Raw genomic sequence first — 17786 nt, 5'->3', positions numbered from 1 at the left:
CTTATGCCATTTGCTGAAATGGGAAAGCTGCTGGGGGAGAGAAAACAGATCTTTTATGGGCTGGCGGACATGGGGACATGAAGACTTATGAGGATCTCGAAAACTATACTCGGTGTCTCTAAGCAGATATAATCATTGTTTATTCACAGTTTTCCCAATTCTGTTTTTACATGCTTGAATTTGGATCAGGAAAATAACTTGGGTAATTTTATGCACTTAATATTTGAAAATTAACCAAGAAGGCACATATTCTTCATCTGGAAACATGGCACTATTCAAGGCACCGGGGTCTGTGGGTGATAAAGAAGAGGCAGATGTGATCCTGGGCCTTCAAAACTGTTTAATCTAATTAGAAAGGCAAGGTGTATTTATATGATACCAACAATTAATTTCCACTTGCAGTTATCTAGAAAATTCTAAAGGCAACACATAATCAAGTGCATAATGTCACATGAATTGTATATAAAATGTTGAGAACACGTGTACACACACACACGAGAGTTTGGGGGGGCACATTCACTAAGTCAAGAGGGGTCTCATGGAAAAGTTGAGCCATGAGGTGGACTTTGGAAGAAATGTTGGCTGTTGCCTTGTACGGAGGACAAGAAGCATAAGCCGCTTGGGTGAGGTGGTGCCGAAGGGAGGAAAAGCGCATGAATAAAGCCACAGAGAAGGGGAGCAAGAAGTGAGGGTAGTAGTGATAAGAATAATAGTCACAGCTACCTTATTGAATGCCTGTAAATACCAAGCACTCTGGCGAGAACTTTACAAAAATTATGTTATTTAAATCTTAAGGTAATACTACAAGATGTGTCTCTATTTTCATATAAGAGAAACAAGGCTTAGAGACATAAGTTAACCAGGATCATGTAACTAATGATTTGGATAACAAGGACTGCAGGCTTCCTCCTTCGTGATTTGGTTCCTTCCTGATGAGATGAGGAGCCACCGTGGAAAGTGCAGGAGGAGGCGAATGCGGGCATCCTCCGGGTACCAGAGGGAGGGGCAGCATCATTGCTGGAGGTCCCAAAGAGCTAGTGTGAGAAGCGTTGAGTGTGGAGTTGATTCAGTGTGTAATCTGAGAACTTGCAGTTTCCAAAGCAGTGCAATAAAACAATGACCTTGCGACCAATAGTATCCATGTAGATAAGGTGGAAAAATCCAGGCTGGATAGTCACCCAGGTGAATTCAAAGGTTCTGGACACATTCCTCGTGTCGAAATTCTCAGTAAAGTTAAGAGCAGGACAAGCATGTTCCCTCAAGCGCTGTCAGTTAGAATTCTTCTGGAAGCAATGGCCAATTCAATTTGACAAGGAAATAAAATAAAAGGTATAATGGAGTGAAAAGAAAGAGGCAAAATTACCATTATTTGCCGAAGATGTGATTGTCTATCTTTTTCCAGGAAAGGAATGAAAAGTCAGAGATCCCAAACTATTAGAAATAATATGAGACATCTCAGATGCTCCTTATAGATTAAAGAAAATGCTTCCTTAATACAATGACCAACTGAAAATATAATAAAAATCATTCAGAATTTCAACCCAATACCTAAATAGTTTATACCTAGGAATAAACTTAACAAGAAATGTACAGTATTCATAAGGGAAAAAAAAGTATAAAACCAACTGAGGGATACAAAAGCACATTTGAATAAATAGAGAATTATATAAAGTATCTAGATAGAAAATTCAATATAGTAAAGATGTCAGTTCTGCCCGAAATTAGTCGATATAAATTTAACAATTCCAGTTGAATTACGACACGACTTTTGGGGGGAAGTTTTTGAAATAATTCTTGAGTTCATCTGAAAGAAAAAAATGTATGAATGTATTTGGAATAACTCTGAAAAGTAAGTATTGAAGGGTGGGAGGAGGGGGGCATTTTTGTTTATAAATAATTGTTATTAATTCAATAATAACAAAAGCCATATGGTTGTGATCCCAAGCTAGACAGAGAAGTTAATGACACCGAATAAGACCTGAGAATATATAAGAATTTAATTCGTTATAAACTCAGATAGGTTTATGGTAAACTTTACATCAAATCTAGATAGATTAAAATTTTATTTTAAATAAGTGAAAACATAAAAGCAGTTGAAAAACTATCAGAGGCTACTTATATAATATTGGATGAAGAAGGACTTACAGGCATTAAATGAAATCCAGAGAAGTTTGGTAAATTTTGCTACATGAAATTTAAAGGTTGGGTGAAAACAAACCCTCTTAAGTTTAAAGACAACAAAGACGGAAAAGTATTTGCAAGACGCTTGTTAGACAAAAGATCAACATAAACGCTCACTCAGTAGAGAAACTCATTAAGAGTGTATACAGACAATTCACACACAAAAAAGTACAAATGATTCATAAACATAAAAGAAACTGGTCAAACTGTTAATAATCAAAGAAAGGAAAAGGAGCCCATTTTTCGCCTGTTAGATGAACAGGTAACCATTTAATCATAACCATTGTTGACAGGGAAATGGGCAACACTGTGTACTGCTTCCGGGTTTGTAAATTGGTGCAAACGTTTTGATCAGCAGTTCAGCAATGCGAATCAAAAGTTTTAGTAGTCTACACAGAAATTGAAATACAATAATGTAGCCCTGAAATTAATATGTTATAAACCAATGCCACCTCAATAAAAAAATTAATTAAAAATAAATTAATTACAAAACAAACAAAAAGTTCTTGGAAAAAAAAAAAAAAAAGCACATCCTTGACCCTAATGTCCCATTCTAGGAATTTCTCCTAAGAAAATACTGGCATTCAACAAAGGAGCAAAGAGGTCCAGATGAGGCTTTTGTTAGTTGTAGCAAAAAGGCCAAAACAATACAAATGCTAGTCCATTGTTTAAATTGCAAACTCCAGAGCAGTAGAGACAGCGGGACCCCCTTATGGTTGCATCCACCTTTCTAAAGGTGTCTTCGCCTGGTGCCCACACAATGTGTCCACTCTCTTCCTCAGCCCCCCAGCACGGTGCCTGCAGCACCCTCCCTGGTCTCTCCCCTCTGAATTTTCCCACATCTGCCTCCCACAATCATGGCCCACTCCCCTAAAATCTTCTAGCACTTTCTATCTCAACCTACCTGGCTCAGTGTGAAAAGATGAATGAGGGAAAGCAGAAATCAGGGGTGTGTGAGGTCAGTAGATCCACGAGTAGAAGTTGGCAGTGGGAGGAGGGGATGGAGAGAGGCACGGGGAACAGGACCGGGGTGGGGGGGGGGGGGGAGGCAGGGCACCGCATCCCCTGAGGGTGTGTCCTGAGGGTCTGAGCTGCAGCGCCCAGGCCATGGTCCTGAGAGGGTGCCATCTCCTGCACTGCACTTCCTCCTCAGTGCGGGACATTTCTTATTCCCTCATCAGATGGTATCCCCATTTGTCACCTCATCCTGCACTGCCACATTCAAGGGTGTGTGCCCACCCTGCAGGGGGGCTGTGTGAACAAAAGGAGAGGTGTGTTAAGAGGTCCCGTCACCTTCTCTGCTCCTTGGGGTTTTATCTTTTGCTGAAGATAGATCCCACATTCAGAGCTTTTTCTGTCTTCTTAGAATCGAGGGCAGGAACCTCATCCATGCTGTGCTCCCCCACAGCACCTGGCAGTCTCTCTGCGTTCAGTGTGTCCTCAATGAGTATTTATGGAGTGATGGAATGGGCTAGGTCGATGGATGTCCCTGGAAATGGGAAGAGAGGAGATGAAATGCGAGGCTTGGTAAATGGGAAAACTGTAGGACTTGATGAACGCATGTGTGATGAGATCATATAGGTTTCCTCTCAATTTTTTTCTTCAACTTCTGTGAATGAGCTGCATGTGAATTTCTACACTAAAATTTAATTTGTTATATTCAGAAATCAAACCCAATCAACCATTTTGGTGGGGAGTCCCCAGACCCCTTCATCTCAAGTCTGGTGACAAGGCACTTTATTGACAGGTGGCCTTGGCTGTCCCTCATTAGCAGCTCTGGCTCCGTAAATTGGCAGATAAAAGGGATTGGAATGGATGCAGAATAGGCTGGGAGTGATTGTAATGACAGCCTCCATAAGTGGCAAGCATCTCACTTGTAAGCCTGAGGATTAATTATTTTCATTATTGAATTATCTCTTGGGCTGATTTGCCATTTCACAAGCGCGCAGAGCTCCCCGACTTGAGCCGCTGCAGAGGCTCCCAGCTCCACCACAGGGGCTGGCTCGGAGAAGCCGGAGTGCTCCTCCCTGCCAGAACCACCTTCTTAATCATAACATCAACCGCCAGCGGCGACTGAGCACCAGGCCAAGTCACTTACTCCACATAGCAGCCCTCCAGGCAGGCACTATTCTTATTCCCACTTCACAGGGGAAGAAAACCAGCCTCCTCGCTTATGTCCTCTCCCATCACCTTGGTCTAAACCACCAGCACCTCCTTCCTAAGTACAGGTCTGCCCACATCCCCTCCGGGGCCAGGCACATCCTTTCCATATTCAAGCCCCATCTGTCACCTGCCTGCTCAGAACTAGCAGTGGCTCCTTCATGAGAACAACCGGGTCTCACCTGGACCAGCTCCAAGTAGGGGGACAGCAGGGGGCTAAGATGGTCATGAAAAGGCCGGTAGGAGGCCTTGAGTAGGGACCTCTGTGGAATGGGGAATGCTCTGAGTAAGACATTCCAGGAGGGGTGCATCATAAGAGCAAAGGCCTAGCATATTCTCAGAGCAGCGAAAAAGGCAGTGGGAAGGGAAGGAGTGGGGGAAGGTGAAAGGATATAGAGTCATGGCAGGATCGGGTCCTGGGGGTCAGAGTTACAGTGTGGGGTTTTATTCTGAGTGGGATGGGAAGCCATTGGAAGATTTTAAGCAGAGGAGTTACCTTGTAGTTAAAGTTTCCTGCCCCTGCACGTGAAAGGGCAGAAGTGGGGAGACTGACTAAGTTGCTATTGCAATGGTCCAGGCAAACCTGGCGGCACCCGGACCAGGCTGTGTTGGGGTAGATACAGAGGTGGTCCTACAAGAGATGTGGTTTGAGATAGAATTGACAGGCTTTCCTGAGGGGTTGGATGTGGGCATGAGAGGAGAGGAGTCCAAGATGAGAGGAACTCCAGATTCCTGATGGTTTGGTCAGGGATTCCACTCTGTGCCTTTCATCGCGATCTTTCATCTGTGAAACGTGCCTTCTTGGAGAAGGTGTTCAGCCCCCTGTGCCCTGAGCCTCCCGTCTGGGTCACTCTTGGTTTCACACTCTGAGAGAAACACTCTTTTCCTCAGGGCGCTGATCTCAGTGCTTGCTTATCCCCTGATTAGCGTGACTGCTTGACTAAGGCTCCTTCACCTACCTGAGCTCCATCAGAGGGGAGCCTCGGGCCTCCTCCTTCTGCTCCCCTCCTCCTTCTGCTCCCCTCCTCCTTCCCCTCTCCTCCCCCTCCTCTCTTCCCCTTCCTGCTGTCCTCACCCCTCCTCCTCCTCCTCCTCCTCCACCTTCCATGTCTGGCTTTATCCCTCGTGCCTAGCACAGTGTGTGGCACACAGAACATATGCAACAAAAGCTTGAATGAAAGACTGAATGAATGAGGCTTACCCTCATTGGAAAGAGACTTACCCAAGTCTCATAGGCCGTAAGTGGCTTTTGACACTACTCTTGGCTCCAAGGAGCTCTCTTCCCTCCCACCCAACCCTCGGATGGCTTCAGGGAGCATCAGCAGTGGGATTTCAACAGCGGCGATTCGCTTTTGCCCATCATTTGAGTCCCCCCAGCAAATGTACACGCTCTGTGTGTCTCTCTCTCTCCCCCACTTCCCTCTCCCCTCCCTCTCTCCCTCCCTCACTCTCCCTCTCTGTCCTGCCCTTCCCTCCCCCCAGCTCCAAATGTTATTTTCTGGAGCACTGAAAATATTCTGATGGAAGTGTTTGTTTTCGTATGTCACCCTGTGACGTGGGATTGCTCTCTTTTTTTGGGAGATCTGCCTGTGTGTTCCGTGCCCCATCACGGCTGTAGACCTTCCAGCTGTGTTTGGGTTTCAGGCGTATTCACGGAAACTTCTATGCCCTTTGCTCCTTCTCTGTGCTCCTGAGCAGCTGCCATGTTGGAGGCAGAATTCAGCCTCCCCGAAGCCTCTTGCACGGGGCCTCTGTTCTTTCTCTGCCTCCTCCGAGGGCAGGCCCTTGGGGGACACGGACACTCGTTGTCAGTGAAGGGTTCCACAGAAGGTGGCAGGCAGGCAGGAAGCCCAGCATCAGAGTGGGGGTCGCACAGTCCCACAACCATCATGCTGTAGATGATGCTGTAGATGATGCAATGGGAGGCAGGGAGGCAGGTACCAGGACCCTGTGGTGAGCGCTGTGTGCAACGAGAATAAGCTGGACGACCACAGACCAGGAGGACGGTCTGAGTCCTGCCGGGGTGCTCAGGGTAGGGGGAGAATGGAAATCAGACCTGTTACCCCCGGGTGAGGGGCTCTGTAACAGCCAGGACACACAGACAGAAGGGAGCTTTGCTCGGAGGGCCTCAGTGATGGAGAAGAGTGACAGAATCCTCCTGGCAGCCGATTGTTTCAACAATCCCTGAAGCCAGAAGCGTGCCCATCAAATACATATTCAGGGGAAAACAGTCAACATAGTATGAAAGCCCTCCCAACCCATGGACCCCCAGCTGTGGGAGACGACTCAGAAAAGCTTGAGCTGTGAACGGGAAGCCGGGGCTAGAGGATGCCCCCAGGAGGGGTTCTGTGTGCATGCGGCTCTGGAAATTCACAGAGTTCTGTGGGGGAACTTCACCCCCTGATCCAGGATGCTGTCCTGGGGTCTTGGGGGTGGAGAAGCCTGTCCCGGGAGGGAGCCACTCAGTGTCTCCAGCCCCAGGTCCCTCCGGCTGGTCTGGGCAATTGGCCAGCACCCACAGTGACTATAGGCCCCTGTCTTCGACCTGGTGAGTGTTTAGAAGTGGTCCTGTCTGTGTCTCTGAGTCTCTCTGAGGCTTCAGCGGCTCCTCTTTCTTCAAGCTTGGCCCTCGGTTCTAATTGTCAGCCCTCCACAGCAACACACTCAGGTATCACAGCTTTCATGCCCGAAAAGAGTGGAGTCCAGGAGTGTGTTTTTACGTGGATTTGCGTGCCCTTGTTTGTGAACAAGTGTGGTCCCCCTGGAGCCCTGCAGGGTGCTGGCATGGCCCCAGGTGCTGGAGTGGCATGGACATTTCCTCAGTTGCTTCAGCTCTAAAATGAGTGGGTCGAACCTGATCATCTCTAAGGTACCTTAACGTCTCTAAATTTTTGAAAGGCAGAGGCCAGAGTCCCAGGGAGGTCACTCGTACTGTTTGTGAAGTTCTGGGCCCTGCCTGCGAGCTGTTTGAAATGGGGTGGGAGACCACCTGCCTCTGGATGCTGGTCCTGGGCCTTTCTGACCTCCCTTCTGTCCGCACCCTCCTTGGGGGCTCTGCAGGCCTTCTGTCTAGACATCCTGATGGCAGAGACCCCAATAATATGGAACCATCCTCTCCTCTGAATCTTTCCACCGGGAAGGGTAGACAGGGCGTTTGTTATTATTTCCATTTGAAAGAGGTTTACAGAGGGCAGCCAGGACACACCATGCGGACTGGACTTCAGGGCTCCAGAAGTTCTTTCCAAATCCGTGCAAGAGACCCAACACTGCAGGCAGATCTTCATAGAGAGGAACATAACTTCCTTTTCTGGGAGATTGCTGCCCCTTTGAGAACAGCCATTCTCGTAAAATACTTCGTTGTAATGCGGTTCACTTTGCTTCATTAAGGAAGCTCAAAGGGAAATAACTTTAAAAAAAATCGAATAAATTCAAAGAGAGAAAATGTTCAATTGCATTTTGTAGGCTCGAGGTCTCCAATCCGTTTCATTTCCTGAATGCCTAATCCCAAATCCATTTCATATCCTGAATACATATCCTGTATTTAAATAATACCAGGGATGGCCAATCCAACGGGCAAGTGATAAAATGCTCATTGACAACTTGAAAGTTTCTTTTGTCTTCTTGGCCACAGAAAGACTGTATTTTCTGATCTTGTGTTTCCCTGGAAATGATGTAACTTGGAATCATCATCAGCTCTTCTTTACAGCTGTGTTACGCTATTAAAAGGGGCTAGGCCCTCTTAAGATTTCTTCTCTGGGTTTGTATTTCTTTCCTTTTAAAATGGATGTAGGAAAACTGTACCCCAAGGAGACTGAGAGTTTTTGCAAACGCCTCCCTGCCCCCGCCCTGTCCAAAGCTTCTTCCATTTGTATATTTCTTGCCAAGCACGGAAGAGATGCAAACGTCTGTATTTTGAAGCCTTTCAATAAGCTCTAACTTTGTTGTCCTATGTAACCGTGAGATTTTTTTTTAAAGTGGTCCAAAATTGGAATAGAATACAAGCTTTCTGCATTTTCTGTTTCACTGGTTTAGCAAACATTTATGATGGACATGTGCTGAGGGTTCAAGGAAGGAGCAGTGGGTGTGCCCTGTGGGGGAGCCAGGGTTTTATAGGAGGAGGAGGCAGCAAAGAATGGCGTCAGTAAAGGTATAGAAGGAGGGCAGTGCAAGCATTTTGGGGAAATGTGGAGAAGTTTGGGTTAATGATTGCATCTCAATTTTGGGAGGAGTGAAGGAAAGCTGGTTGGGGCGTAAGGGCAGCCCAGGAGTCCGCGCCTTCTCTGGCAGGGAAGAGTTGGAGGTTTGGAGCAGGAAAATAACAAGTGACGTGGGCGTTAATGAGAGAAATATGGTTGCAAAGCCCAAGCTGTGAGTTTTCTGCTGCCAGGACCAAGCCCGAGGGAGAGGAAGAGGGGTCCATGGGACCCCAGGCTGGAGGGGCTCGGCTGAACCAGCTGCGAGGGGCTGCTGAGGTCAGAGAACCAGGATGTGGTTGAGAAGAGAGAAGACAATGGAGGGAAACGTTGACAAACATTGGATCCAAATGACAAGGAGAGAATGGAGCAGGATGGTGAGAGGCGAGGCTCCGAGGGGGGTGAGGAGGCAAGACGGAAGCCACTGCGAGGAGCAGGTTGGGTCAAGCATGCAGATCCGAGATTGTGGACGTCAGCAGGATGTTCACTAAGCAGGTGAGCTTCTTAGGATAGCTGTGTTGACTTCGGACCGCTGGTCCTTGCTTTTGTGCTGGCCCCTGGTGGCACTCAGCACACGGCGTTGCGTCAAGCTCTCCTTTGATTGGATGCTTCGTGTTTCTGTGGTGTGTGGTGTAGGCAGCATGGAGGCTCCGGGGGCCTCCCAGGGTGCTGTTCTCTAGCACAGTCCTCCTTATGTTGGGTCTTCGGCTGCTATAAGAAAAATACCATAGACTGGGTGGCTTACAAACAACAGAATTTTCGTGTCTGGTGAGGGCCTCCTTCTTGGGTCACAGACGGACGTCTGTTTGCTGTCTCTTCACATGGCAGAAGGGGGAGGGAGCTCTCTGAGGTCTCTTTTATAAGGGCACTAATCCCATTCATGAGGGCTCCACCCTCATGACCTATCACCTCCCAAAGTCCCCCCCTCCCAGAACTACCGCACTGGGGGGTAAGTTTCAGTATATGAACTTTGAGGGCAGACTAATGTGCAGACTGTAGCATGTTAGGTGGTGAATGAGCTTATGGATGGCTAACCTGGGTAAGCTTTTCTGAAAAACAGCATTCTATAATTGTAAAGCAGTGTTTTCAGCAAGAAGAAACCAAAAGAGATTTCAACAAAAAACACCAACAAAAGAGAAGCCTGAATTCTTGCTATTCATAATGGACCATGGATTCAGAAATATATCTAATTATGACAAGCTAAACTTTTACATTTTCTTATTCTGAATCTCCAAATACGTCTCGAATTAAATTTAAAATGCTCAAATTCTCAACAGTCATTTTTGTAGATATGTTTGCATAGCTGCTGTGTGTGGAAATGTGGCATGGCCTTAGGCAAGGATAAGCTAATATTCCTTTTCACTCTTTTTTTTAAAGGGGAAATCAGAGAACCTTTAAAATCTTTTGCTTAGGGTGAGCTCTAAGTTTGCATTACTGTTAGAAACTTTCTATAGTGAAGCCACCAAGCAACATTTAAGTGGCTCCATTTTTATTCGAGTATGGCGGGGGGGTGTGCAATAAATGTTTGCTGAATGTCAGTCTAAGATTTGTTTGAAGAACAAATTACGTTTATCAGCATTATTCAGCAAATGTGCATGAACTCAGCAAATAAAATAACCAACATTCTTATTATTTAACCTCTATAACATTCTTATGCCAGTAAAGACTGCATTTCGAGAGGGTAAAACAAGGTTGGGGCTTTCTTCTTGCCTCCTTTTTTTTTTCTCTTTCAGTAAATGATAAAAGAATGAAATGCCATTTTGATGGTTCCCCACCAGTCAGGCAGTGTGTGGGTGGAGGATGTTTTGAATATTCCCCACTCAACAGAGAGTCGTGCAAGGGAAGGCGCTGCATAGATCTCTGTGATGCCCGCTGAAGTGGAACAGGTGTAGTCAGGATGGGGCCGCTCCAGTGAGAAAAACTGGAGCATGAGAAAACCCTCCTACCAGGCCAAAGATAAGGATGGATCAAAAAGCGTCTGTGGTCCTCTTGCTCACAAAGCACATTTCTTTATATGCTTCATTCTAATTCCACACCTTTCCATGGCCAGGAATGCCTGTTCTGATAAAGCCGATTCCTCTTCCTGCCATATTCTTTCTTGGAGCCAAAAATCACACACCCATACCCCACAATTCTGGGACTCCAGCTCTAGCTCCCTAGTGAAGTTCTGAGGGGGAAAGGTCAAGTCAAGCATAGTGGCCACATAGCTTCACCCAGGACTATCTCTAAGGTCTATGTAGGTAGGGCTTCTGTAGCTCATAGGCTATGTGGGTTGAAGAGTTCCCTCAAAGGCTGGTTCACTCCCACGTGGGAGAGTAAGTCGTCCCCTCCCATGTTGTTAGGGTTGAATTGTGTCCCGCCCCCCCCCCCCCCCCAAAAGATACGGTGAAGTCCTAACCCTCAGAACATGATCTTATTTGGGAATAGGATTTTTACAGAGGAAGTCAAGTTACAATGAGGTCATTAGGGTGGGCCCTAATCCAATATGACTGGTGTCCTTATAAAAAGGGGAGATTTGAACACAGACACAGACGCACACAGAGAGAAGTCTACATGAAGGCACATGGGGTGCTGTGGTCTGAATGTGTCTCCCGAAAAACTCATATGTTGAAATCCTAAAGCCCAATGTGATGGTATTAGAAGGGGGGCCCTTTAGGAGGTGTGTAGACCAGTGACTTCTAAAGAAGGCTCCAGGGAGATCCCTAGTCCCTTCCACCAGGTGAGGACACAGCAAGAAGGGGCTGGCTATGAACAAGGAAGTGGGTGGGCGCTCACCAGAATGCGCCCATACTGGTACCTTGACCTTGGACTTCCCAGCCTCCAAAACTGTGAGAAATAAATTCCGGTTGTTGATAAGCTACCCAGTAGGTGGTATTTTGTTACAGCAGCCGGAAGGGACTAAGACACAGGGAGAAGATGGCCGTGTGACAGGCGTGATGCGTCGACAAGCCAAGCCACACCAAGGATTGCTGGCAAACACCAGAAGCTAGAAGACGCAAGGAAGCATTCTCAGCCAGAGCCTTCAGAAAGAGCAGGGCCCTGTCACCACCTTAATTCGGGCTTCCAGCCTCCAGAATGTCAGACAATAAACTTCTGTTGTTTTAGGTCACCTGGTTGGTGGGACTTTGTTATGGCTCCACACGCCAACTTACATAAGCCTTCAAAAGGCTTCCTTCGACACAGCTTGCAGAAACTAGGTGTGTTATTTCCTTCCCCGTTTCCTCTTTCTCTCTTCTTCTTATCTGCCTTTCTCGTGAACTCAGTGACATAAAACATTTTGTGGGTACAGAGGTAGGGCGGGGTGGCAAAGCGGAGACCCAGAGGTTATTCCATCCACTGTGAGGATGGGTTAGGGAAAGGAGAGAAGAATTGGGGGAAGCCTGCCACCATAATGGAGACAAGACACCAGGGGCCTTGGAGGGGGGAGTCCCCGTGGAGGAGGGATGGAAGGAAGCTGAGAGTCTTCCTGGATAAGGAAGGAGGCTGAGGGCGAAACAAAAAACTTCGCGATTTTGAACTTCAAGGCTCTCTGATTTTGAGAATTGTTCCTTGCTTTGGAGAGTGATGATGATGACGGTCATGAGAAAAGTGGGAAGGAATTTTCATTTTTGGAACGATTGTGGATCCATTGCCAATGTGATCAACTTCAGGAATTGGAAAAGATGAAGTTTTGTTGTTGTTGTTGTTGTTTTTGAGGAAGTTAGCCCTGAGCTAACTACTGCCAGTTCTCCTCTTTTTGCTGAGAAAGCCTGGCCCTGAGCTAACATCGTGCCCATCTTCCTCTACTTTATACATGGGATACCTACCACAGCATGGTGTGCCAAGCGGTGCCATGTCCGCACCCGGATCCGAACTGGCGAACCCTGGGCCGCTGTGAAGCGGAACGTGCGAACTTAACCGCTGCGCCACCGGACCGGCCCCGGAAAAGATGGAGTTTTTAGGAGGTCTTGGGAAGTTCAGTAGTTATAGAGAGCTTGAAAGGTGTACATTTGAAATGCTGGTGGGATTTTGGCATTCATGGATTAGGATAAAGAGTTTTACTATCTTCTGATTATTCCCCAAGGGACTATACTAAGTGGTAGTGGGTCTAATGACACCACCTCATACTGGGTGTGGTCAGGATTCTGGGTATAATGTGTGTACCACAGTGTGAATCCCCTGAGGAAGGAGTTATCAGGATTAGGTCCCAATGGACCCACAACAGCCCAGAACCTCCATCACATCCACAGGAGTTCTTGAGTTTGGGGAGTTCAAAACTTGAGATTTGTGAAGATCTCATGCCAGTGCTGGGGGAAGGCATCAGCCAAGAAGAAAGAATGTCTGTCAGCATATTGTTTATGAATTATGGGATCAGAGTTAGTGCCAGCTTTCAACCCAACCCGCTCATTTCAACAGATGAGGAATCTGAATCCCACTGATTTGCCATCAATCATACAACTGAAGACAGAACCAGAATCCAATTTTCTTTTCTTTTCTTTTTTTCTCCCCAAAGCCCCAGTACATAATTGTATATCCTAGCTGTAAGTCTTTCTAGTTCTTCTATGTGGGATGCCATCACAGCATGGCTTGATGTGCGTCGTGTAGGTCTGTGCCCAGGATCAAAACTGGCGAACCCCGGGCCACTGAAATGGAGTGCACAAACTTAACCACTCGACCACTGGACGGGTCCCCAGAACCAGAGACCAGTTTTCAATGGCTTTTGCTACCATCCCAGTCAATGAACACTTTAGCCATAGTTTCTTCTTCTCGTAGCCTATAAGCTAACCAAGGAGGTGAAGCCAATATCCCAGCATTGCGTGATGACGACAGTAAGGCCAGTAGAAGGCAGGAAGGCCTTTCCTAGATCCCTTAACTCAGGAGACTCTCCTTTTTTTCATCTGTAACCTGGAATAATATTTGTCTTGTCTCCTGAGCTAGTTATGTGAAAATGTTTTGAAAACTGCAAAATGCGCTGTGAATGGAGAAGTATTATTGAGTTCAGAGAAATGAGAGATGGGTGTAGACTTGGAGAGGAGAAGATTGAATGCAGCCTCTATAGTGGGTATAATTTTGAGAGAAGACATCTGTGGCTGAAGAGGGTGTCCAGGAAGAGTGAACCCCAGCAGAGGTGGGAAAGCATGAATTGGTGAGCATATTGACCAGATCAATCAGCTTGGCTGCGGTGGGGAATTACTATGCATCTTCCAGCCAATATTTGAGGTCAAGTCCAAATCAAAGGGGGTCAAGGGATTTGGTGCAGAAAAGTACCACTATAGCTATCATCCTTGCACAGATTATTTTTATTTTATTTATGGAAGGTCTTTGAGGTACATTATCTCTGGAATCTCTTAGCAAATGTCTGTCCCATTGAGCAGGGAGAAAAAAAATCTTCCTGAAACAGATGTTAGCGCTTTATTCATCCTGCCTCCTGTCCTACTTTGTTTATTTCTTCGCGTGTATAAAAGTTAAAATAAAAAATAGCAAATTCAGATAAAGGGGTTAGTATATCCAAAGGGTGGTGCCAAAATGTCTGTTAATTTAAACTTGGGACTTTATTAATAGAAGCTGCCCATCGCTTTTATCTGTGTTTACTTTGTGTTGACTTCAATGGTTGCTGTGCAGGAACAGCCGAGCTGATTTTTGACCCTATATGTTTAACATTAATCCAATTCATATGGGTTCTTAATAGCTTTGGTAAAGTGGAACTGTGTTTGACACTCTTTTTGCTTGTGGTTAGATAATATATTCAGTTCTGAAAACTTGAAAAAAACCCAGAAAATGCTGACAACCTGCCCGGTTTTAATCCCGTTCGCCTTCTGCAGCTCATTAAACTCTTGTAGCTCAACTTCCGCTGGGGATCAGAGGACACTTCTGGTGTGTGGGCACTGCCACGGTGTCCTTTGTCATAGAGCAGTGTTTGGTCTGAAGCCGTCAGTCCAGACCTGGCTCACCAAGAGGGTTTAGTTGCTGATTTCCCCAAGGATGTCTTTAAGGCAGGCTCACGGGATGAAAGCGACGTGGAGGCTGTGTGCCATTGTCACATAATGTCCTAGCTTTTGCTACTTGGGTTGTCCTAAGCATACAAGCGACCACCTGCTTATAGTTATGGTATAATATGTTTTATTTAAGAAGTAGGGATTTGTTTGAATTTTGTAACTCTCACGTTGCACCTCTTAGGAAACCGACATTCATTCATGCACTCTTCAACAAATATTTGGTGAGCACTAGGCATTTTTCTAGAACAATGTTCTAGCAATGAACAAGACACGGCTCCCCCCTTCAACAGACTTAAGTTCTAGCAGGGGTAATAGACAATAAGCAAATCCACAAATAGGTGTGTAATGTAATATCACATGATAATTATGACTGTTAGAAGAAAATTCAGAAGACGGTAGACCATGATGTGGGGAGATAAGGGTGTTTCGATGGAATAGTCGAGGAAGGCCTCTTTGAAGAGACGACACTGAGCAGAGATATGAAAGAAGTGAGGGACTGAGACTGTTGAAGATCTGACTGGAGTGCTTTGAACAAAGGGGAAAATGGTAGAAAAGGAGGCCAGAGAGACAGCCAGGGGCCAGATCAGGCAGGGCCTCACCATGGTGAGGATATTAGGTTTTGTTCTAAGGATAGTAGAAAGTCACTTGTAGATAATCACTCTAGCAGCTTTATGGGGAGTGGAGTATGCAGGAGCATGAGAGGAAAGGCGGCAATGCAGAAGTTATTGCAAGATTCCAGATGAGAGACTAGGGTGGACTTGACTGGGGCCAGTGATGGAGGACATAAGAAGAAATTGGAACGAGGAACGTTTTGATGGTTGATGTGATTTGTTGATGGACGAGCGTGGCGTGTGGTCATGAGGGGAACAACTCAGCTCTTACTCTTCAGTTAGAGATGCCGCGGGCGGCAGTCACTAACCCCCACCCCCACTCCATCACCCAGAGTGAAGATGATCCATGGTAGCTGAGCCCATGGCCCCTTTGCAAAGGTAAATAAAGAGCAAAGCCTTAAAGGGCTTTCATAATTTAAAATGAAAATTTAAATTTTAAATGGGATACATTTTTGGTGAAGAATAGAATAAAGATTTTGCTTGCTTTGTATCACCTTTTAAAAAACCTTTCCTTAGCAACCTTTCAAAACCACAGCAGATGTTCCTTAGAAAAATAAAGCAAATTGCAATTTCCAGGAAGAAGAGACCCATTATCGTGGGCTCGTTATGAAGTTGTTCATTATTTAATGTATTGGAAAGACTGGGTTTAATTTACAGTTTCTTTTGCTGGAGAGGAATCCTAGACACAATCAGGACAGTGAATGGTGAAAAGGAGGCAAATAATGAAAATTCAGATTTTTCTCTCTGCAGATCTGGCATTTGGAATTTTACATAATTTTCTTGTAGAAACAATGCTCAGTGTTGGGTGGACTCATTTTGGATTTCCTGTTTCCTTTTGTTCTGTTATTATCCTTTCCTTCCTCCAAGGCTGTTTATCAGATTTTTCCCCTGCAAAAAATAACGCAACATACTTTATATGGTTTCTAAAGTTTTCTAAGACAACTATGCTATTGCTTTAGGCTACTTTTGTAGAAAACAATGTGCATAATTGAAATAATGTGATTTTTTGGGGTGTCAACCATTTCTTGATCTTTTTTTGAATAAATGATCATCCCAGGAATCCATTCTGCTCTAAATTGAATATTTTCTTGTTCTTTAAGATTACGTTTATAGCCTGTGATTAGATATATTTCACTGCAGTGAAATTTAAACTTAGATATTAAAATTGTGTCAAGTCTTGTTTTGTATCTCTGAACACACAAAGTTCTTAAAGAGCACATTCGTGTTCAGAGTGCTCTTGCATTTCTAAAGCGAATGTTGTTTTAGTTTGGAGGCATAGACAAGATTAGCACCCTGGTCACTGATTTCCTCATATGAAGACCATGGGTTTAGCGTTTTACTGGTTCATGGAGCTGGTAGCTTTGCCTGCAGCAAGGTATCAGTGGTTGGTTTTCTGATGAATCTAATTTGATAATAAAATCATCATTCTTCAGCCCACATGAATCTTGCTCAGAGTCTCCTTTCTTGATAAGGATATAGTTTAAAAAGGTTTCCTTTTCTAGACTCTTTCGGACATAGGACTCTATGTTCTGGGCTGGAAGGGATCCTGAAGCTAAAACTCAGCTTCTGACTACCCTGAATGTTGGGCACTTGTGAACTTACTCAACATCATTCAATAACAAGAGTGGCTGCTATTTATTAACCGCATGGTATGTGTTGTTGGAATCCACCCAACAGTCTTGCAATGTTGTTCTTGTAACAAAGAAAGAAATTGCGACTCAGAGATGGCTGTCTCAGGGCCCAAAGGAGTTACCAGCATGACCAATGCTCACATGGACAGAAAAGGGACTCTAAAGTGGAAGACAATGCAATACTTTCCTTTAGAATGTGTACACCCAGAAGGGAAGACCAAGAAGGTAACAGCAAGAAGACAACTCTAGGTAAGCAAGAACACCATGGCTGAATGTGAGCGACTACCTCACATAAGTGCTGAGAGAAAATGGCTAAGAGAACAGTCAGAGTTTGGTGGCAATTGTCAGCTCGTTGAGGCGATACTTTGAGTGGAATTTAATTAATAACTATTCTGCATGGTCCTATTCAGTGGGGTTCAAAGTCTGCCTTGGTAATAAAGCTTGTGCTCAGTGGCAATAAGGGGATCTCAGGTTCATGTACAAGCTTCTGCCTTTTGCTGTTGGCTAACTCTCTGCAAGCGTCAGGTATGCTATTCATGGCTCATAGTTTGTTGTTTTTGTTTGTTTGTTTTCAAAGCACATAACTTGTATCAGGATGCTTTCGGTTGAAGTAACAGAAAGCCAGGCTCAGAATGGCTTAAGCAACAAGGAAGTTTATTGGTTTACGTGAATGGAGAGTGGTTCAATGTTGGTTCGTCTGGCAGGTCAGCAGTGTGATCAAGGACCCAGGTTGTTTCCATCTGTCTGCTCTGCCTTCCACACAGACAACTTCTTTCTATAATTGGTTCTCCTGTGGGCATAGGGTGGCTGCTTCTTGTGGACCCACCTTCTTCCTCTTTCACATCTAGTGTCAGATAGACCCTGGCTTCCCATTGCTGCTTGTAAGAGTATGGAAGGATTTTCCCAGAAGGCTCCAGTAGTCCTCTCTTTGTATCTCTTTAGACAGAGTTGGTTCACATCTCCATTCTTGAACTGATTACTGGTAAGGTGGGTGGGAGTCCCTTAGGTCATGCATGCCTACCTTTTGCGCCGAGC

The 17786-nt window shown here is 45.4% G+C and overlaps 1 protein-coding gene across 7 annotated transcripts in view; it reads left to right on the top strand.

Annotated features, from left to right (window-relative positions):
* The window catches only part of ZDHHC14 (zinc finger DHHC-type palmitoyltransferase 14), a 278614-nt gene that overhangs the window by 106252 nt on the left and 154576 nt on the right, over positions 1-17786 (top strand). The window contains exon 1 of one of the 7 annotated variants that reach the window (XM_014738133.3): positions 8652-9029. The exons of 5 other annotated variants lie outside the window; for them this stretch is intronic. In XM_014738133.3, the coding sequence (XP_014593619.1) occupies positions 8899-9029 (131 nt within the window). In that variant the 5' untranslated portion in view covers positions 8652-8898. Of the gene's footprint in view, positions 1-8651; positions 9030-17786 lie in introns of those variants that run through there. One more of the 7 variants, XM_070256317.1, reaches the window with a different exon arrangement.

Source organism: Equus caballus, chromosome 31 (genome assembly GCF_041296265.1).
Source record: "Equus caballus isolate H_3958 breed thoroughbred chromosome 31, TB-T2T, whole genome shotgun sequence".
In the NCBI taxonomy this organism is placed as follows: Eukaryota; Metazoa; Chordata; class Mammalia; order Perissodactyla; family Equidae; genus Equus; species Equus caballus.
This window is presented reverse-complemented; position numbering and strand designations above follow the sequence as displayed.